The following is a 23,438-nucleotide window of genomic DNA, read 5'->3' as shown; positions in this document are numbered from 1 at the left end:
TATGACGAAGCTTGCACAGGATAGAGTAGCATGGAAAGCTGCTGAAGACAACAACAACAACAACAACAACAACAACATTGCTAATGAGACGAGCAGGAAATGCCAGTCTAAGCAAAACCACTGAGACTGGGGCAGAACGGCTTGTTGCACCATCTTGCTGGGAGAGTATTTCTTTATCTGCATCATAGTCATAGAGGTCAGGCAGGGAAAATGTTACCATCCGATATTCTGTCTTATATCTGACTTGCTTTTACACTACCGCCTGTTTCTTACGTAGTGTTACCAGAGGTTTCACCCAAAGCTTGATAGCATAGGAAGCTAGTCCAGGAGCCTGTGGAGGTAAATTGAAATCCTTGTGGATATAGCATTGAGCTTCTACAAAATTATCCAACTTCTTTTAAAACACCTTCACAGCAATCGCATGTCGTACAACTGGTCAACGCTCCATAGCTGCTGAAACGTCCACATGTTACGCTCCCAAGGCCAATTTCCACGTTAGCATAGCGCCCCCCCCCCCCCCCCCCCCCCCCCACTGCAGCAGTAGCTATCCAGTGTTTAAATCTTCCCGTTCGACTGCTTCACCTTGTATTTCATTGAGCGTGTTCACTTGTTTTTGCATAATTATCAAGACTTCTACAGGACATTATTTTGATAGTAAAAAAATAGGGTCTTCCCATAGTTACTTGTTCTACAAATTATTTTGAGAATGAATGTTTTGTTATAATATTTGTCTTTTGTGAAGCAGATGCGTATAATTACCAGCCACGTGAGGAAAGATGATGTCTTTTCCATATACAGTAGCTTACATACTTACCATCACTCATAATAACAAAACCACCATGTTGTGAGCGCAGCTGTTGGTAACAGCTAGTTCAAAGTACTTGTTTCATGAACAATAAACGTATAAATAACTTTGTGAGTAGAATTGATCTGACGACCAAATATGATTGGATAAACATTATAGTGTGGTAAAAATTTAACCAGTCTAAAAAATTGTGCACAAAATGCTTATAGATAAGTTCGATAAGAATTACTGAAACTGTGTTCTAGTCCATCTTACAAAAATGTCTACTACTAGCTTGTATATTGAACTCAAACACTTTTTCTTTTCACGTGCACATAACAATATAATGGCCAGGCGAGACGCTTAGCATACCCCCATTTGCAACAGCCACTCGGCAATGAAGCCATATCCACCTGTGAAGGGGAGTCAGAAGCCGAGGAATGTCGCAGGATGTTTTCACAGCCCCTGTAGTATGTCTGAACATATACTGGACCATTCGTCGATCTACACTTGCTGGTATTAGTGTTTGCAGATGTAAAGTTGTTTTTCGAAGGCAGAGATGACAAATAGACAGTTCCACAGGTCATGGGACATCTACAATGGATGAGATACCGTTTGCTTGCCAAGCAAAGGCACTGCCTTCTAGGAACAACTTTTTTGTGGATGTTTGTTACTTCTGCCATGGGAATAGTAGATAGTACATAACAATTAAGGAAGATTTTGGAAAATAATGTGATTGTTCAGAAACAGAATATGAGATGATCAATCAGGTACATGGCCTCACCCAGGAAGAGATCTCTGCAGAACGCAAGGGCAGAGACCGCCTGTTGTGGGAGACCTCGACACACCAAAGGAGACCCAGTGAGACTCGACAGGAGAGACTTCACTGGGAGATGTCGGAGTAGCGACATCGATGAAGTTTTGGTTTTCGGTCACGGCTGCGGTTAACACTGGGCATCTAACTAGGCTGCCGTCAGGAGGTTCCATTTGTCTCTCAGCCAACCGCCGTTATAACTCTGGTACCGCTACTGCGAATTTCATTTACAAATAATGGGTGTACTATTAATTTATTTGAAAAACAGGCTATTTAGAAATTCTTGTAACAAACTTCTAGGGCTTGTAGAGGGGATTGAGTAAATAATATTTTTGAATAGGAAGTCGTGTCTTGAAACGTCATCCGACGAGGCTACAGAGCGTCAAGTTGTAGGCACCATTGCCTGCAAATGTATATTTATGCAGGGTGATTCAATGATTATGTTACACACTTTCAAGGACGATCGAGAAGAATAAATGTATCAATTTGAGATAAGGATCTCTCATATGGAAACAAGTGATTAGAAAGTTACAACCGAAAATCGTTCTGATACATGTGATGGTGGCTAAGATTGCTATGCAACTTTCAGAGGTGGTAGTATGGACGAAAACAAGAAAAAAAAATTGCAGAAAACGTTGGCTCTACAATGCATACCTTTAAAGCTATGAGCCTTTGTTCAATAAAGGAGATGTGTTCACACTAACGAAGATGATAATGTGCTCATAGCTCCTTTGTTACGCATTTTAGCGCTCATATTTATTGGACTTTTTTCTTTTTTTGATCAGTACTTCCACCTCTGAAAGTTAAATGTCCTAAATTCTTAGCAGCAACAGGACTGGTACATGTATTCTACTCGCAGAGGTTTCATAGCTATTTTTCCTTGTAACTTTCGACTGGTTCGTTTCCAATCCAGAGGCCTTTACCTAAGACTGATACATTTATCTGTCTCCATGCATTTACAAGCGCCAGCGCCTGTAACACTGACGCTCTCTAGCGTCATTGGATGACATTTCTCGAAATGAGTTCTTATTCAAAATATTATGTACTCACTCCCCTCTACAACACCTAGAAGCGTGTAACGGGAGTTTCTGAACACCATTTATAATAGGTAACTAATAAGTAAAGATGTCAGATATAGTCTTTATCTATAATGTTCTCATACTCTGTAATGAATAATCTGTAGCCCTCAATGGTTTTGCTCTCACTTTGATAGCATTATTTACAAAATTTATCTTATTGTTTTATTTATCAATTTGTTTGGGGTAAAATTTACGAGGAATTTCTTAGGGACTCTGTGGTTGTGACTGCAACTCTTCTGCTCTCAAGGAGCTTACACTCAGCAACTGCAACTTAGATTACGAACTTAGTGACAGTGTTTACAAGGCGCAATATATGTGATTCTGAACCATACTCTATCTCAATCAGATCCCGTTTGTCATCCTCTGCGCTATCCCTTTCCTTTTGATATGAGAAAGCCTCTTATCTATTTGTGAGTCTTCGGTTCCTTGTGTCTATTAAACAACACCCTGGATGCTACAGAGATGTAAACAAACGAGAGTGCCTGTTTCTTACCTTTGGTTCAGAGGAAAATACGATGAGAGTGAAGTTGTCACGAGGACTCAGCTCGTCAAAGATGGAGACCATGGCCCGAATCAGCTGATCTATCTTGTTGCCAGTCATCGAGCCACTCACGTCCAACACGAACACGATGTACTTTTCCAGCGGTGGGAGGTCGGGCGGTGAGTAGAAGTGCACAAAATATCCATCATCAGTCACCTGCGCAGAAGAAATGTTTCAACCTCGTTAGTGTAGTCATTATGGAAGCTGAGCTAATTAAGACGGTACCATTCAACGATGTTACAACGGTGTATAAGAAAAGTTTCAAATTAAGAAGAAATCATAGGTTGAAAAGACGCAAAAGAAACGACTGTTATTGGTGTGAAAGTGCGTGAGCGTCGTGCATTGCAATCTGTCCCATAATTCCCTGTACTCTGTGGAAGTGCACTCTGTGTGAGTGACTTGACTGCCAAGGACAACATGCCTTGCGAGACTTGAGTCGGCAACAATATCTGTGCTACGAATGGAGTATCAAATCTCGTTTAGCTTAGAAGTTTCGGCCAGCGCCAACCAATGAGTACATAGGCTGCCAAAATTCAATTGTACTGGCATGCTCTGGAGTAAAGAATCTCCCCAGCTGGTTCTGTGTCCTGTATCTGTGTAGTTTAGAAGCTCTGGAAGAAGACGATGGAATTTTGATGTTTGGTGCAACGGGGTAAGACTACTGCTAGTTGCAAATGCTATCCATGCAATTAAATTCATAACTCGTGCACTTTTCCGATGTTTCAATTACATTTTCAAATAGTTGTTATTCAAAATAACGTCTTGTACCATGTATTGGCAATTTGCTAGTGGAATTCAGTATTCCTCTGTGAGCTATTACAATTAATGTGCGTGCTTGACTGACGATATCCATATATGTCTATCTATCTGTGACAACAAAGGACTTACGATATCTCCATCTCTCTCACAAAACAAATTTTTTAGCTTTTATTGCGGATGTTATGTAGTGATTACATGATATGTGAACTTCTGCATGAGTTGTACTCTGTACTATCCAATTGAGACTACCATACCTGTACTATTTTTTCAAACATTACAATATTCAATTCCTCTGATTATTTGTACACGTATTTACCGCAGTAAAGATTATGATGTTTGGTTTGTGGCGCCCTAAACTGCGCGGTCATCAGCACCGGTACAAAGTCCCAATTTGTACACAGCCCAATTTTTACATAAGACACTCTAGCTACTGTCACGAATGATGATGAAATGATGAGGACAACACAATCCCCCAGTCCCCGGACAGAGAAATTCCCCAGCCCAGCCGGGAATCAAACCCGGAACCTCGTGATCCAGAGGCAGCAACGCTAGGCGCTACACCAGTAGCTACGGACATTGCAGTAGAGATTGTTCAATTGCCTGCGAATTTCTAAGGGACCAAACTGCTGAGGACAACGGTCCCTAGACTTACACACTACTTAAATTAACTTAAACTAACTTATGCTAAGAACAACACACACATCCATGCCCGAGGGAAGACTCGAAACTCAGGCAGGAAGGGCCGGCAGTAGAAAATTTTCCATTGTCGACCCATGTACCCATGCTTTGTTCATACGTACAGATACATACACTTGTTGATACCACGTGGCTTCATGGCATCTGACCCTGTTTTCCCGTGCGGTTTATTTTGAAAGCATAGCACCTGTTCACTTTGCTGTGCACATGTCCGCAGTGTTTCGTAAGATTATTCAGTAGCCAACAAGGATGCCATGATGCAGTTCCTGACATGCAGGTTGTAGTAGTTGTTTGGCTATATGCAGAGCCACCAAAGCTTACCATGTAGTAATCGTTGAACTGATACCTAAAACTGACGTTAAGCGTATACTATTGGTTGAAAATACCGCTTCAGTAGTAAATTTCTTTTATTATTGCACGACCGGGTTTGGGTTGTTACAAATCCATCTTCAGGTGTCGTACTGGAAACAGCAAGAGACGGGATATAATTCTCACACGCTTCAACACACATAAAAAAGAAATTTTTTCTCTAATAGAGTTTTAGAAAAACTTTAAAAAAATATTTCGAAATCGCCGGTCAGGCTAGATACTATGAAACCTATGCCTGTTTCCTATAGTAAGGTCCGTCCATCAATTTCATTTTACATAGATGTAAAATTGTCCACTCGTAATAAAAGTTTGCATGTTTTTCATTTTATCCTACGACTATGGCACATTATAGTACTGTGGCATTATACACTCCTGGAAATTGAAATAAGAACACCGTGAATTCATTGTCCCAGGAAGGGGAAACTTTATTGACACATTCCTGGGGTCAGATACATCACATGATCACACTGACAGAACCACAGGCACATAGACACAGGCAACAGATCATGCACAATGTCGGCACTAGTACAGTGTTCGATGACGGTTTGGATGTACCGTGCACTATCCAGTGTCCCCTCGACGATCACCAGAGGTGTACGGCCAGTGTAAGAGATCGCTCCCCACACCATGATGCCGGGTGTTGGCCCTGTGTGCCTCGGTCGTATGCAGTCCTGATTTTGGCGCTCACCTGCACGGCGCCAAACACGCATACGACCATCATTGGCACCAAGGCAGAAGCGACTCTCATCGCTGAAGACGTCACGTCTCCATTCGTCCCTCCATTCACGCCTGTCGCGACACCACTGGAGGCGGGCTGCACGATGTTGGGGCGTGAGCGGAAGACGGCCTAACGGTGTGCGGGACCGTAGCCCACCTTCATGGAGACGGTTGCGAATGGTGCTCGCCGATATCCCAGGAGCAACAGTGTCCCTAATTTGCTGGGAAGTGGCGGTGCGGTCCCCTACGGCACTGCGTAGGATCCTACGGTCTTGGCGTGCATCCGTGCGTCGCTGCGGTCCGGTCCCAGGTCGACGGGTACGTGCACCTTCCGCCGACCACTGGCGACAACATCGATGTACTGTGGAGACCTCACGCCCCACGTGTTGAGCAATTCGGCGGTACGTCCACCCGGCCTCCCACATGCCCACTATACGCCCTCGCTCAAAGTCCGTCAACTGCACATACGGTTCACGTCCACGCTGTCGCGGCATGCTACCAGTGTTAAAGACTGCGATGGAGCTCCGTATGCCACGGCAAACTGGCTGACACTGACGGCGGCGGTGCACAAATGCTGCGCAGCTAGCGCCATTCGACGGCCAACACCGCGGTTCCTGGTGTGTCCGCTGTGCCGTGCGTGTGATCATTGCTTGTACAGCCCTCTCGCAGTGTCCGGAGCAAGTATGGTGGGTCTGACACACCGGTGTCAATGTGTTCTTTTTTCTATTTCCAGGAGTGTATGTGCCCTCACTAATTAAAAATGTACCTGTATTTCACGATGTAAACTGCGTCTCAGGTCTTATGTCATGTAAGTCTCGATTACTTGTCGACCATTGATTAGCAGATTTTAAACTGACCCCACTTTTAATGTGTCCTTTTAGTGTTATTGGCGTTAGCTATTAATTGGCATATAACTTTCTGACAGTATAGACTGCAAGGTTTCGCTACGTTCCCTGTTGATCAGTAACGAGAGCTTGTAAATAGGAGTGGCATATGTGTGTATGTTCTTTTAACTGATGAGTGTGGCGCTCTTTTCCACGTGCCACATAAATATCCCCACTAAATTTAAAACTTTTTTGCCACTCATGTGAAAAGGACAGTTTCATTGCTCTTTACGATTTATATAATAATTTTATATCGCAGCTTTCACTCAGTTTTACCACATTTGTGTGCCGACCTGTTCAATGTGCTCCTTTATTGCGCATAATGCACTTTTATCTTATTTCGTGTATTTCTTAAGCATTTTTTTCTTATTTCTGAATTTTAAATGTAAACCACTAATTCAAATTGTGAACGGCTGGGGTACTGGCCCCGAGTTCTTCTCTCCGCCAACAGATGACATCACTTTTGCCAATCTGCTTTACCAGTTTGCTTCCTCGTTCGCACCCGCTACTCCCTGTCCTGGGCTCGTAGGTAGCACACCGCGCATGGTACACGTCCACCGCGGCGCTCGGAGGCCACAGCACAGCGTAAGTGTCCTGCTATTATTTGTATATTTCTCTACCCTGACAGTCGTCCGTTTTACTGTCTGGTGTCACTTTCGCACTGAACGGCGGTTTCGAAATGTTTTTTAAAAGTTTTTAAAAACTCTTTTATAATTTTTTTCTTTTTTATGTGTGTTGCGGGGTGTGAAAATTATCTCCCGCCTTTTGCTATTCCCAGTACGACGCCTGAAAATGGGTTTATTATAGCCCTAAATCGGTCGTGGAATAACAAAAGAAATTTACTACTGAAAAGATATTTTCAATCACTGGTATAATACTCAGTTGCAGATGTTCTTCTAACAGGCTGATTTGTTAAGCGTATAGCCTGTAAGACAAAAGTCATAATACGTTTGGCATTTGTTTAGACAGCTAGTAGACATAATATTCAATCTATGCTAGATACAAATGCTTAATAAACAACCCCACTACGCTAGCAAATGTTCGGTAGCACCATTACCTAAATTGTACAAGTCATTTTACGTTATCCATGGTTCCATATTTGAATATATTATGTAAAATTTAGAGAGAAATTTATTCAGTAGTTTTTCGACATGGTAAACTTTCAGCGTGAGAAAATAATTTAAGTTATCATTACCCTATATTACTGCTTCGAGATGAATTGGGAGCAGCACGTGATGTGTGAGACACTGAGTAATCATAGGCTAACCATGGGCATGCAAGAACCTTCACTGTAATGGGCAATCTAAGGAAGTGTCTATGGTGACGCAATGAAGATATGTCCATTCTAGCCCCTAGTGCTGGACAGTTGTTATATTGAAATCTTACATTAGTACTTCAGCGTTAAACTTTACTTTGGTTTTAAGACAATGGGTACACACAGCATCAAAATTCCACAACGGTCCCTAGCCTCAGACTTACTGCAATTTCAGAAGCATGCACCAGAACATATGCTGGATCATCTATTCCGAGTTTCCAGTCACTGACACCAAACGTTGCAAATAATGTGTGAGTACATTCATTGGTGTTAAGATCATCAATACTTAGGCTGAGGGACAGCCTTTACTTGTTTCGGACATCACTAAATATTTTTCTGACTATGAGTAGCAGGTGATCTCACCAACAATATCTACATATGGGAAATTATAGAATACAACAGCACGTTCTTAGTTCAGCACGTACCTTTCAACACAACTACACTATTTAACATCTTAGCTGCACATTGTTCATACAATTTCTTCCTTACTTTGGCTGTAGGACTAATACGTGGCACTTGTCCAGTGGAGAGATTATTTCTATTTGGGATGGCCCACTGAAAACGTATTCTTCTGACAGTAATGTTGTTGCATTTGTATAATAAACCATAATCGAGAATTTGTATGAGTATCTGTAATTTGTAGCATAAATTGGTACCTTTTGTGACGAATCCTGGATGTTTCTTCCCAGCAAAAAACAGATTTACCTTCATATCTCTGCTCCTCGTATCCAGCACGGGCAAGCAAATATAAAAACTCTAAAAATAAAATAAAATATACAGAAAAGAGAGACAAAGTGAAATGCCGCCGCAGAAGCATTGGAAGAATTTTAAAAAATGAAGGCTACGAAGGTAGTAATTTAGCAAGAAGAATTTTTTAAATAATGACGTGAATGGCGCTAAGAGAAGATGTGAAATATTTCACAGTGTGAGATGGGTTAATAAGACTGAAAGTTTGACGAAATCGAAGTGAACTGCAAGCATGGGCACTTTTGATACCTGTAGAAAACAGGTAGCAATAAAAATGTAGCTCAGGCAAGAATGATGGATTCATGTTTTAGGAGGGAATAGGATGGTTCCAGTTTCTGCTCTTTTCCTATCATTAATATTCTGCAGAAACCATTAGTGAACAGAAAAAATTAGAATACACGTAACGATACAAGCAGTTCAACCCATGATTTTGCATGTGCAGATAGCGTTCTGGAATGAAGAAAGACTTGAAAGAATAACTACCTAGTGGGGGAGACAACTGAAATAAAAATAAGTTGCAAATACAAGATGAAATAAGAAAAAAATGGTAGAGATTAAGAAACGTAAAAGACGATTAGGGGCAAACAAAACATTTTTAAGCAGAAGATACTAGCTGATTTTTAACATTCAATTGGAATGAAATAGGACACTTTTAGATATGTCTGTAAAACCAGATTAGTCAATACGAATGAAATATGAACAAGGGTGTTTATCTAAATATGTATTATGAAGAGTATGAAGAGGTGTTCAGGAGAAAATTGCATATCAATTATATAGGTAACACATAAAAAGGAAAGAGGTGCTAAACGTAGTTTATACGAGGAAAAGAAACCTGAGAAAAGCTCTTGCAGCAAGAAAGGTGTAACTGTTGCTGTTAAGTCCTAAATCATTGCAGATTATTTCATTTACTGATATAGATACAAAGTATGATACACGGATTTTTGTGATTTATTATTTGGAATGCAACCGTTCGAATAGAGTGAGGAAGAGCAGCAACAACGTAAGAAACGCATCAGTTTGTCAAAATGAGAACGTCAGGTTACCACTCCATTTAGTGGTCATTCGTGAGTTAGTGCATTTAGAAGTGCCTGAAAGCAAACTGCATCACTTAGGGCTAGATGAACCATACACATTATCTAGGAAAGAAGTGAGCAGGGGGCTGACTCACGAGTATCTGGTTGTTGTTGGCGGCGTGGTCGACGTCGTATCGCACTAGCAGCTGCCCCTGCACGCCCTCCGCCCTCAGCGCCGCCTGCTCCTCCCTGCTGGGGGACCACCGCACCACGGCTGTCGTGTCCGAAGGCCTCTCCATGTGCGCCAGAGGGTTAGCTGCGTATAGGCATTACTACTTTTAGTGATTTACACGTATGCCAGTATCTCATTAGACTTAAGAACTTTATTATTTTGCAGTACAAAGTTTTGATATAATTCTGAATCCTTCATGAGGTTTCGGGATTTCTGCCGGATAACGTCGATATCGTACCACGATATTTTAACTAGAAACAGGCACCCACCTTCAGCTGAGTTTACAACTCTAAATCTCACCCAAACGCTAATGGCTGCCTCATTGTCAGCCGAAACATCGTGGCGAGATATCATCCAGTTACATTTCCGAAATCTCACGAAATACTCATAACGCTAGTAAAATTTCAAGATTAACTGTTCTCAATTATTTTAGACGTGCACTGAAGCAGTCTCCGTTCTGTAAATGAACGTACATTTGAAATACTACGTCAGATAGTAAGATGAAGCTATTCTCTGTAAACTGAGATAAAGGACGAGTAGAGACTGTGTTTGTGGATAAAACATTCGTAACTGAGGTAAGTACGTCAACGGTGTATTGAACTTGAGAACGGCGGTGTACTCACTAGAGTACTCTTCGTCTGAGATTTCGTTGCTCTGCTGCAGACTGGGGACTTCAAGAAGGGTGATGTCGCTCGTCTCGTTGATGTGCACCTCCACCGATAAATCGTTCACGATCTGTAGCGAAGAAAGCTAATTACAAAAGAAACTGAATAAAGGCAAACTTACATTTATATGTTTGCAGGTATCTTTTTTACAATCTTTACTGGAAAACACTCTAGGAAAGTCTAAATGAAGCGGGATAAAATTCAAGGAAAGAAAATAGCCTCCAACATGTCAAAAAAAAAAAAAGGTTCAAATTGCTCTGAGCACTATGGGACTTAACAGCTGAGGTCATCAGTCACCTAGAACTTAGAATTACTTAAACCTATCTAACCTAAGGACATCACACACATCCAAGTCTGACGCAGGATTTGAACCTGCGACCATAGCGGTCGCGCAGTTCCAGACTGAAGCACCTAGAACCGCTCCGACACCTGCGGCCGGCAACCTGTACAAATACCAGACTCGAACAGCATGAATCGATGCAAAAGTTGGTAAGGTGTGACGGTGTTGTTGCTTACCCTTGATGTTAGCGAGTGAGTACATTGAGAAATGAGTGGCGGAGAAGGCTTCAAAGTTTAGGGAGAAGAACCAATAACTTTCAAGTTTGCTAATGACATTGTAATTTTCTCAGAGGAGGCAGTGGACTTGAAAGTCCACTTGATTGAATGAGTAATCTTTGAAAAAGCTATAGCTAAACGATAGCTGTAGGAATACAGGCTTTCTCCACGAACTTCACTGACGAAATATTCGCTCGGTATCATACGCGTCGCCACATGTTGTAGAAACATTTTGACAGTTTGCCATTAGTCATTTTAAGGCCACGATGCAAAGATAATGAATAAGAAAGACGTCGCAACGTTGAAAGATGAGTGTCAGCAGAAGGGTACATGAGATTTGTTATTTAGACAGCAAATTGAGTGATCTTACAAAGTCTCAGAGTGGCAATAGCAATACAGAAATTTCTGAAATAGGAAGATTTGTTAAAATTGGCTCGATGCATAAGATAGTAGCATTTTTCCGTAAGATTAATAAACGTAGTAGATATACATTACAGTGACTATACTCATCAATAACATATTTCCTTGACTACTTACAACAGTCCACAAACGCTGGGGTAGCCTTTCCATTCCGCGACTGTAGAAATCATATGGTTTTGAGGCGAAGAACTCGTCGAGCTATGTTCGGAGCGCATTTTAATCTAGAGTGGAAGCTCCTTGAAGATCGTTCGAATGAGAGAGGAAAAGGTGAAAAGTTAAGACCGCAACATCAGGAGAATAAGGTGGGTGTGGAATACCTCCCGACTCTACTCCTGTATAATGTCTTTTGTCAGTCTAGCAGAATGCAGTGGGCGTTATCGTGGAGTAGGACCACTTGACACAGTCTTGCTGGTCGCTGGTTTTGGACTGCTAATGCAAGATTCGTGATTTCCTGTCAGAGAGATCTCAGTTCACAGTAACTGACGGAAAATCGTCGAGTAAAACACAAGTGATTTCTGGTGCTCCCCAAGGTAGTGTTGTGGGCCCTTTGCTGTTTCTTATCTATATAAACGATTTGGGAGACAATCTGAGCAGCCTTCTTAGGTTGTTTGTAGATGACGCTGTCGTTTATCGACTAATAAAATCATCAGAAGATCAAAACAAACTGCAAAACGATTTAGAGAAAATATCTGTAAGACGTTAAAATTGGCAATTGACCTTAAATAACGAGAAGTGTGAGGTCATCCACGTGATAGCTAAAAGGAATCCGTTAAACTTCGGTTCACGATAAATTAGTCAAATCTAAAGGCCGTAGATTCAGCTAAATACCTAGGAATTATAATTACGAACACCTTGAATTGGAAGGAACACATAGGAAATGCTGTGTGGAAGGCTAACGAAAGGGTGCGTTTTATTGTCAGGACACTTAGAAAATTTAACAGACCTATATAAAGACACTGCCTACTCTACGCTAGTCGGTCCTCTTTTAGATTACTGCTCCCCGGTATGGGATCCTTACCAGATAGGATTGACGGAGTACCTCGTAAAAGTTCAAAGAAGGGCAGCACGTTTTGTATTATAGCGAAATTAGGAAGAAAGTGTCACTGAAATGATACAGGATTTGGGATGGACATCATTAAAACAAAGGCGTTTGTCGTTGAGGCGGGACCTTCTCACGTAATTGCAGTCACCAACATTCTCCTCCGAATGCGAAAATATTTTGTTGACACCGACCTACATAGGAAGAAACGATCACCATGACTAGGGAAATCAGAACTGGTACGGAAAGATATAGGTGTTCGTTCATTCTGGGTGCTATACGAGATTGGAATAATAGAGAATTGTAAAGGTGACTCGAGGAACCTTCTGGCAGGCACTTAAACGTGATTTGCAGAGTATATATGTAGATGTAGATGTAGTGTACGTGAGTAGTGGGTTAAGGGCGACATGAGAACACTTTGATATCAAATTTATATACAAATTAATTAAACTGATCAATTAATAAGGAGAAGGGTAAGTTTCAAGTTCCAGAATGTTAAGTACAGTCGACACACTGTCATATAAGAATAACTTATTACTAAGATAAGAAAAGATACCCAAAATCTACAGTATATCGCTGTCGTGACAGGTTTGTGGGAACGTATCAGAGGTGGAAGGTATAAGCAATAGTAGCGAAGCTCTCCTGGTAGTCAATAGAGCATATATGAAAAATATCAGAGCAGCAGCAGAAATAAACTCTTTCAGAGGGTTCATCAAACCACCTTCACAATTCTCTATTATTCCAATCTCGTATAGCGCACGGAAAGAATGAACACCTACATCTTTCCGTGCGAGCTCAGATTTCCCTTATTTTATCGTGGTGATCGTTCCGCCCTATTTAGGTCGGTGTCAACAAAATATTTTCGCATTCGGAGGAGAAAGTTCGTGATTGGTGTTTCGTGAAAAGATTCCGTCGCAACGAGAAACGCCTTTCTTTTAATGGTTTCCAGCCCAAATCCTGTCTCACTTCTGTGAGACTCTCTCCCATATTTCGGGATAATACAAAACGTGCTACCTTTCTTTGAACTTTTTCGATGTACTCCGTCAGTCCTACCTGGTAAGGATCCCACACCGCGCAGCAGTATTCTAAAAGAGGACAGACAAGCATAGTGTAGGCAGTCTCCTTAGTAGGTACACGGTGTTTCAAAAATGACCGGTATATTTGAAACGGCAATAAAAACTAAACGAGCAGCGATAGAAATACATAGTTTGTTGCAATGTGCTTGGGACAACAGTACATTTTCAGGCAGACAAACTTTCGAAATTACAGTAGTTACAATTGTCAACAACAGATGGCGCTGCGGTCTGGGAAACTGTATAGTACGATATTTTCCACATATCCACCATGCGTAGCAATAATATGGCGTTGTCTCTGAATGAAATTACCCAAAACCTTTGACAACGTGTCTGGCGGAATGGCTTCACATGCAGATGAGATGTACTGCTTCAGCTGTTCAATTGTTTCTGGATTCTGGCGGTACACCTGGTCTTTCAAGTGTCCCCACAGATAGAAGTCACAGGGGTTCACGTCTGGCGAATAGGGAGGCCAATCCACGCCGCCTCCTGTATGTTTCGGATTGCCCAAAGCATCACACGATCATCGAAATATTCATTCAGGAAATTAAAGACGTCGGCCGTGTGATTTGGCCGGGACCATCTTGCATAAACCACTAGGTGTTCGCAGTGTCATCTAAGGCAGTTTGTACCGCCACAAATTCACGAAGAATGTCCAGATAGCGTGATGCAGTAATCGTTTCGGATCTGAAAAATGGGCCATTGATTCCTTTGGAAGAAATGGCGACCCAGACCAGTACTTTTTGAGGATGCAGGGACGATGGGACTGCAACATGGGGCTTTTCGGTTCCGCATATGCGCCAGTTCTGTTTATTGACGAAGCCGTCCAGGTAAAAATAAGCTTCGTCAGTAAACCAAATGCTGCCAACATGCATATCGCCGTCATCAATCCTGTGCACTATATCGTTAGCGAATGTCTCTCGTGCAGCAATGGTAGCGGCGCTGAGGGATTGCCACGTTTGAATTTTGTATGGATAGAGGTGTAAACTCTGGCGCATGAGACGATACGTGGACGTTGGCGTCATTTGGACCGCAGCTGCAACACGGCGAATGGAAACCCGAGGCCGCTGTTGGATCACCTGCTGCACTAGCTGCGTGTTGCCCTCTGTGGTTGCCGAACGCGGTCACCCTACCTTTCCAGCACGTTCATCCGTCACGTTCCCAGTCCGTTGAAATTTTTCAAACAGATCCTTTATTGTATCGCTTTTCGGTCCTTTGGTTACATTAAACCTCCGTTGAAAACTTCGTCTTGTTGCAACAACACTGTGTTCTGGTGGTGGAATTCCAACACCAGAAAAATCCTCTGTTCTAAGGAATAAACCATGTTGTCCACAGCACACTTGCACGTTGTGAACAGCACAAGCTTACAGCAGAAAGACGACGTACAGAATGGCGCACCCACAGACTGCGTTGTCTTCTATATCTTTCACAGAACTTGCAGCGCCATCTGTTGTTGAAAACTGTAACTACTGTAATTTCGAAAGTTTCTCCGCCTGAAAATGTACTGTTGTCCCAAACATATTGTAACAAACGGTGTATTTCTATCGCTGCTCGTTTGTTTTTATTGCCGTTTCAAATATACCGGCCATTTTTGAAACTCCCTGTATGTTACATTTCCTAAGTTTCCTGCCAATAAAAGGCATTCTTTGGTTAGCCTTCCGCAAAACATTCTCTATGTGTTCTTTGCAATTTAAGTTGTTCATAATTTTAATACCTAGGTATTTAGTTGAATTTACGGCTTTTAGATTAGACTTATTTGTCGTGTAACCGAAATTTAACGAGTTCCTTTTAGTACTCATGTGGATGACCTCAAACTTTTCGTTATTTAGGGTCAACTGCCACTTTTCGAACCATTTAGATATTTTTTCTAAATCGTTTTGCAATTTGTTTTGGTCTTCTGATGACTTTATTAGTCAACAAACGACAGCGTCATCTGCAAACAACCGAAGATAGCTGCTCAAATTGTCTCCCAAACCGTTTATATAGATAAGAAACAGTATAGGGCCTACCTACAACACTACCTTGGGGAACGCCAGAAATCACTTCTGCCTCACTCGATGACTTTCCGTCAATTACTACGAACTGTGAATTCTATGACAGTAAATCGAAAATCCAGTCACATAACGAGGACGATATTCCATAAGCACGCAATTTTACTACGAGCCGCTTGTGTGGTACAGTGTCAAAAGCCTTCCGGAAATGGAGAAATACGGAATCGATCTTAAATCCCTTGTCAATAGCACTCAGCACTTCATGTAGATAAAGAGCTATGTTATGGTTGGTTCTCGTGGGCAGTGTTGTTCCTTAAGTACTAAAGAGAAGAAGCAATGCGTTTATCAGACTTAAACCATTACCTAGAGTATTCTCTGGGAGAGTGAACTGATGCCACATACATATCACCCTTAATAGAGCTGTGGTGATAGACCAAAACTGCTATATTATCCAACACATCTTTCAGGACACCGGAATACTGCAGCAGGAAGAAGTTTTATCATTTTAAAGTTTTTCACGACAGTGATTGGGGTAGTAAACTTACAGGGTGGTCGTATTTCTCATTTTGGACATATATGTCCTGCATTAGAGTATTAAAAGGGCTGCATTCCTCACAACTACTACTTCAGAAGCCATATGGCTTTAACAATATAGCATTTTTAGGTGCACAACCGTGTAGCCTTAGAAGTGTGTTATTGTTCTACAGTCATTTCTCTTATGCCAGTATCTTTTGCTGCTGATTCCATACACTATAATAATAATCTAGAATTGATAACACAGTTGATTTACATAAAACGTTTTAAACTCAACCTGTCTGGAGCTCCATCGTGTACAAACCATACCTTTTTTTAACTGTCTGTTATATCACCACAACACTCTCGTGTCTACTATATACCGGTAAGAGGTGCTAACCTCCTCGACTTCCGCGCTTCTGGAGAGATCTTGTGGATTTGGATGGGTGCCATGGGTAGGATTGGAGTGGAACAGTCTTCGCCGAACAGCAGATATGGACACAGCCTGCTCTGTTTCTTCATGAGATGTACAACGTAGTGGGTATAGTACCCTACTATTTCTAAACAGGTGCAGATGAAACTGGCTACAGTGTTGCAGGGACGGTTGGTCAAGAATAATGTTGGCGGGGGGGGGGGGGGGGGGGGGAAATCTGTCAAACTCTGAATTTATCCTATGAGCGCCAGAATACTCTGTGATTCCCATCCACATAAGACGAGATATCCAGTTATAACCGTAAATTCTGCACTATAATCGATGTGCTAGAAACCTTACTGCATCGGTATAGTAAGCTGTCTGGTGTACTTCCTTGTATATGACCAAGTCAGTCATCTGTATGCATTTGGAATCTAGTACACGGTACTTGCAAAGTAGTGGAGGCATGGTTTAGCGATAATACAGAAACGGGAGCATTCTGCTGTGTCACAGGCTATCGCTGAATTACGGAACAACTGGTAAAACAGCTAAAAATTGACCACGCTGTAATCTGCGGTGCTTATTACGTACATCATAACATATCGACGGTGCCTTTTCCATCCCATCCATCCAGTGGTACACTCTTCACTATCACATAATGATTGACTGACAACTTGTCTGAGACGGCGACAGCCTTGGCGGAACACTGGATGTCTGCTACTTGTCACTGGGACGCATGGGATTAAATGTAGAGATCATCATCTTCAGACAGTTGTTTGGATGTGTTCCTCAATACTGCAGACTTGTTCAACTTCCACATCCTGTGATGTCCTTCATTGTTTTCACTAACAAGATAAAAATACTTCTTTTTACTTCTATTACCCTGCACAAGTTGTAAACAGCACCGTCCAGCCATTGTCAACACCAGAACAGTGATCATGTACATGACTGAAAAATTAGGAAACAGTGCTCTTCGAAGTTGAACACCAAGACATCTGCTACCCCATCACTGTGAAATATGATATTATCTGTACAGGTTATCACCTTCAGATAGCCGTTTGGAAACGCTCCACAATGCCGCAATATCTTCCAGTTTTCATATGTTACGATGTCTTCCATATGTTTCTCGGTAAGAAACATTGCCTCTGTGTTTTATTTCTACCATCCTGTGTGTTATAGGAGCACCGTAGTTTACATCAGCCTTCTGTGAGAGCCAATGGGACAAAACGTATTAATTTGAATATAAACATAAGCTTCTGTGGCCATTGTCACAGTCAATAAAATTACTACGCCAATTTTGACCATAAAACTAATAAAATGATTACTTGCATCAGTCACCAAAAAGTCAGTAACTTCTCACATTGACAATATGACCACAGATCTAGAAAAATTTTATTGAATGTGTTAATACTGGAACTCATGGTAGAATAACAAAATGTATGGCGGTGTACAAAGCTTTGATCATGCACTGCTTGTATGTGGTACATACGAAAAACGATGTAATGTACTTCTTACGAAAGAACGACACAGGAACTCTCTGTTTTGAGTGATGGTTCGTGGGATATGGTCTTCATCCACTATGGGCGACAAAGTGTTACACAGGTCTGTGCAAGTGACTTTGATCACTGATCATTTACTCCAAGTAAGCAGTAAATGTATATCTAATATGCTCGATGTCAACATGCAGACAGTATTTGTTTTTGGATATATCAGAAAATAGACATGGTAAAATCTTGTCGGAGGTTCTGTTACAAGGAGTGGTGTGACTGGTTAAAGTTTGGATGCATTTAGTTCATAGTTTCTACCTACACTGCATGATACAAAACAGCGATGAAGAGTGTTCTCGAATCTACTAAATGACTCTAAATCTCGAACTACATCAATTTTGACCATAAAACTAATAGAAATCGACTGTGTCTATTCTATGGAATTCTGACTGTTTTTATTATTATTGCCGTGATTGCATCTTTAAAAATAGGTGTTACCAAAAGTTCTGTGTTATTTCATTTTTCATAACCTTTAATTATAACGTTGACACGACTTGAATTGTAGCCTGTTGTGAAACCCAAGATGTGAGTAAGTTATGTGGAACAGCCTGTTCCGTGATGATGAAATTGCTTACGAAACCAGAAAGCAAGAATCTGCTGCTATTGCGAATGGTAGTCTGCTAAATGACAGAAACTTTACATGCAATTCGATAGAGGGGAGCTATGGAGCAAAAATGTCAGATGTTAGCATGCAGACTGTATTTGTTTTGATGTACTCGAGGAATCTGATAGGGTTCACTAGTAGGTGATGTTATGGGGATTACAAGACGTGCTCTCACAATTCGATTTTTCATTCTCTTTTTTACATTTCGTGAGCACCAGTGCAAGATAGCACCGTATTAGCAACATGAGACCTGCCATAGTTTACAAAACAATAAGGTCCTCTTTAATTATAGTTTTCTGTTGTCGAATGTATAATAACGGTGATTTTTCCAACCTGTGAGCAAATGGCGTCGAAGGCTGTATTCTGTGATGTTATTTCACCTGCCTGAAATGTTTGTACTATACACATGCTCACGGCAGTTTATTGACAGATATTGACTTGAACGCGAGGAGCCTTCTAAAACTATGTAATTTTGTCTATCACGCTCAAAGAAATCATTTAACATAGATATTTAATTCTCCGGGATTGTCATTGACGCGTTTACTTTACTGCAGTGGAAGTTTCAAAAGAACACAGACATTCTACAGTGATCAGTAGTTTTCCCATCAAAATTTTGGAAGTTTTTTTTCGCATTTATGCGGGGTGGACATGTGTAGCAGATGTATAGCACCGACCTCTGCAGTTCGCTCATCTGTAATCGGCGGCGATACTGTGTTTTCTTTTGTTACTTCGTTGGATGTCACAAAATAGTGCGAGGCGGGGGCAGAGAGTGATGCGAATTGTATTCTATACCGATTTTGCTCATAAAACTGAAAGAAAATCGCTTGCATCTATTTCCATGGAGACAGAACATTCATTATCGTCACGTTTTTTTTTTTTCATTTTCTCTGTAATAGATGCTCGGTCTCACAGAGTGCATTGCCGCTGAGTACAAGTGTTCTCCATTGCAGAACAGTGGGCTGCTGAAGGTGATGGGGCGGTGTGCGGGGGGGGGGGGGGGGGGGGGCGGGATGGTGCGGTGCAGCTGCATTTTAGACAAACTAATCGCGCTCAGGACAGCTGTCATTGGTCATGCTTTGTTCAGTGGGCCGCCGGTGTTGCGGCCTATTGTGTATGCTGGCATCGTTAGCGCAGACTGACCATCTGAACCACCCAGTCACTTGCTCCGCTGGTCGAAGGTGCTGTCTGCCTGCCAGGCAGGTGCTGGCCTCACGTGGAAGTGGTAGCAACTGTCCGTTCGAAAAAACCTGTATCCCCCCTACCTACGGTGGGGAGGGCGTAGGAGAGGGAAGCATCAGAGGAGGCAAGAATAGTTCTAAGCTGGCTAGTCCATGATGGCACACCAATGAGAACACACATGTGACTGCCGCACCTCTCTCCTGACGCTATATTTTGGAAGACGATCTTCCCCAACCGCCAGTACATGTATTGCGTTATGACCCATTGATTATGACTACTGGTTGTTTTCATGACAATTTGGATGTGACGCATCTGTCATCAGTTGTGGTAAAATGTATTGGCTTTCCTGAATTTCGATCATCTGTGCTGCAGGGTGGTTGTTGAACAATGCAGATGGAGGCGTCTGCAGCGAACCCTGACGTCAAATAGCTATAGACAGAGTCCTCAGCTCTATGCTTCCAGGTGATACACTTACTAAATTTCTCTCTGTAAAGCACCAGCATCTCTTCAGTTGAACATATTTCTCGCCAAAAATAAAGGTACTACCTTCCACTCCAAGTTTTCTGCCACCACCTTGTAGTGAAGAGTAGAGTTTGAGTGTGCCTGCAACTAGTTTTGAGGGTACTCAAACTTTGTCCCAGAAGGATAACACCAGATGAGTGGTATTTTTGAGCTATATTGTGATTTTAGGTGCTCCTTGTGTAGTACTATGCGTATAGTTGTGTAATTAGGATCGATCTTTATGATGAAGAAAGTAATTAGACTGATCTGTACTTCAGTTTCCCAAACAAAATAAATGAAGTACGCTAACCCAACCTTCCTCTCCTGCACCTGGAAAGTTTCCATTTGTTGGGAGGTGCACTTGGGCTTTCCATCCAGAAGGGCAGGGGATCGAGTCCCAGAAAGGGTACTGCCATTCTTAATTTCCCGCCAATTCTCAGGTGGGGAGTGGGGTCGGATGTCAGCACTGCCATGGGACAAAGAAATTTCCGCCATTTTTGAAATTCCCACCATTTTTTGAATTTCCCACCGAAAATTAAAATTCCCGAATAAAATTCGAGATTCCGCCAATAGGGAAAGAGGAGGAGGAGGAGGAGGAGGAAAGGAGGCATGAGGAGAGGGAGGGGGGCCTGGCACCACGTGGCAGCTGGGGAAAACACATTATGTCGTCTGGGGGAGGGGGCTGAGGAGTAATAAATTTATCATTTTAATTAATTTGTATATCAGTTTGACATCAAAAGGCTCCTCATAACACCCTTATCGCACTACTCACATAATACCCATACGCCAGATTTCTGAACCTCACCATTGCACAAAACTGTTGCACGATGGTGGAATGATCACAATTCATCAGATTTGTCAGTTCTCAAGTATACTTTGATTGTGGATTAATGCGCACTAAAAGATTTTTATCAAACCCAAAAGGTCTTCCTAAATGTGGAGATCACTAATGTCAAAACGATATTGCTTAACAGGAGAATACCATTCTCTTTCTGTGCTCTATCTGTTGGTATTATCCCCATACACGGCGCAAAAGTATCCTATTGCCTCCACTGCCTACAGCCCTCAGACGAACTCAAACAGGAGAATATGTCGGAAATGTTCCAGTTTCACCAGTTGGCACTCTGACTTCTTGGATTCACAGTTCCACTCACTATCTGCAAATGACAAAATGACAATATGTAAATCCAATTAGCAAAATGGCAATCGATAAATAATCTCATAGCAACCGAAATTCGAAGGTGTTAAACAAAAATGATATGACTTTAAGCACCAACCTAAAATTATGTACACTTTCGCAACCAGAGACTGTTAACACAGAACTTTTTCTGACTATCGGGTCGTGTTATAATGTAAGAAACTATAGGGAACAAAGTAATATTGTAGCCATGGTTACAGAGGCTTTTTCCACTATAGTTTTCCACATACGACGCGATACGATACTCATAAATTAGCGAACATTCAATATAAATATAATATTTAGCATGTATTTTTGGAAGGTATTGGTGATGTAGTCATGTCTGCAACTGAATTGAGAAAGATAAACAGTTCAGAAAAGAAGAGAACAGAAGTATTCGAAACGTTTTACGACATGAGAATGCTGAAGGTTTGATGGGTAGATTGGATACTATTGTGAAGGTAGTGAATCGGATTGAGGAAAAAAGGAAAACATGACACAACTTCGCTAAGAAGGAATTCGGTGATAAGACAGATCCTGAGGAAAAGTTAATTTGGTATGGTGAGTAGAAAGTGTAGAGAGGGGCCGTGGCTAGACAACAGTAAACAGATTGAAATGGATTTAGGATGCAGTAGTTGTGCAGAGACAAGAAGGCTTGCACTTGGCAATCTGTAAAAGACCAACCTTTCTTAGGTCTGAAGACCACAATAGCAGTCCTAGAGCTATGCTGATCTCCATAATAAATTTGGAATGTTGACGTTCAAGACAGTTTTATAAACTTCATTCTATCTACTAGCTTTATACAGCCTTCGTTTATTTTATCTGTCATTTTTATCTCTTTGTATTAAAATCAATGGTCTCATTGTTCTGCCTATAAACTGCAAATACTACAGATTCTGCCTCAGCTGCAAAACTGATAGTACCTGTAAAGGTGTAGTCACTTCACTAATCTAACAGACTTTTTCAGTCAGATTATCTTACAAACAGCCTAACTCTTCATTCTGTAATCCTGTAGTCTATCCGTTCATACAGTTTTTTTTCTTTTTTTTTTAGTAGCCTTTAGTTTCATACACAAAAGTAACATATTTTGGGAAAATACGAGTTAGCACATTTCATGCTGGCTCTTGCTCTTGTTCTAAGCTTTGATTTCTGCAATCATTTCCTGATTTTATAAGTTAAGCAGCATTTGTGATGAAAAACATATATGCCTTATGCTATTATTCATGAGGTATCGACAGGGTTGAACACCATCCCACTACTTCAGTTACAGAAATTCCTACCTATTTCCTATTTATCTAAGCATTTCTTTACTTTTTTGAAGACTCATTGTAGATTTCTTTCTCTTCACAGAATTTCAACAATTTTATTGAATGTTACTTTCTTCCAGTTCCCATTGTATATGAAAGCATTCGTAAACAGCTTAGAATGAACTAGAGGACTTTGAACAATATAAGAACTGAAGCTAGGTACTGGACAAGAGTATTCTCGGTCCTCAGTTCGCGTGTACCTACTGAGAGCAGACGTACCTGTCCGGGATTGAGGTTGATGCGCAGGTGGTAGGCGCCCAGCTCCCTCTGCAGCAGCTCCTCGTACGTCAGGTTGAAAGTCACCTTCTTCTGAGCCTCCACGTTCACCGACACGGACACCACGTTCGAATCTCTTGCACTAAAATTAAAATAAGCCACATGGTTATATCTTCTCTATTAAAAAGAGAATCTTGAAGCAAACTCTTTAAAGCAGAATTTGAGATGATTTTAGAAAACTGTCTATCTGATCTTGTTGGTAAGATAAAACAAAATTTTCGGCACTGCA

The 23,438-nt window shown here is 41.5% G+C and overlaps 1 protein-coding gene across 2 annotated transcripts in view; it reads right to left on the bottom strand.

Annotated features, from left to right (window-relative positions):
* Window positions 1–23,438, bottom strand: part of LOC126354641 (inter-alpha-trypsin inhibitor heavy chain H4-like) — a 100,975-nt gene that overhangs the window by 56,765 nt on the left and 20,772 nt on the right. For both annotated transcript variants that reach the window (XM_050004414.1, XM_050004423.1), the window contains exons 4-7: window positions 23,153–23,291; window positions 10,574–10,685; window positions 9,874–10,034; window positions 3,171–3,374 (exon numbers count right to left, since the gene is read on the bottom strand). In XM_050004414.1, coding sequence (XP_049860371.1) covers window positions 3,171–3,374; window positions 9,874–10,034; window positions 10,574–10,685; window positions 23,153–23,291 — 616 coding nt within the window. The remainder of the gene's footprint in view (window positions 1–3,170; window positions 3,375–9,873; window positions 10,035–10,573; window positions 10,686–23,152; window positions 23,292–23,438) is intronic.

The sequence above is a fragment of the Schistocerca gregaria genome, chromosome 1 (genome assembly GCF_023897955.1).
Source record: "Schistocerca gregaria isolate iqSchGreg1 chromosome 1, iqSchGreg1.2, whole genome shotgun sequence".
Lineage (NCBI taxonomy): Eukaryota > Metazoa > Arthropoda > Insecta > Orthoptera > Acrididae > Schistocerca > Schistocerca gregaria.
Note: the sequence above shows the minus strand (reverse complement) of the source record. Positions and strands in the feature narration are given on the sequence as shown.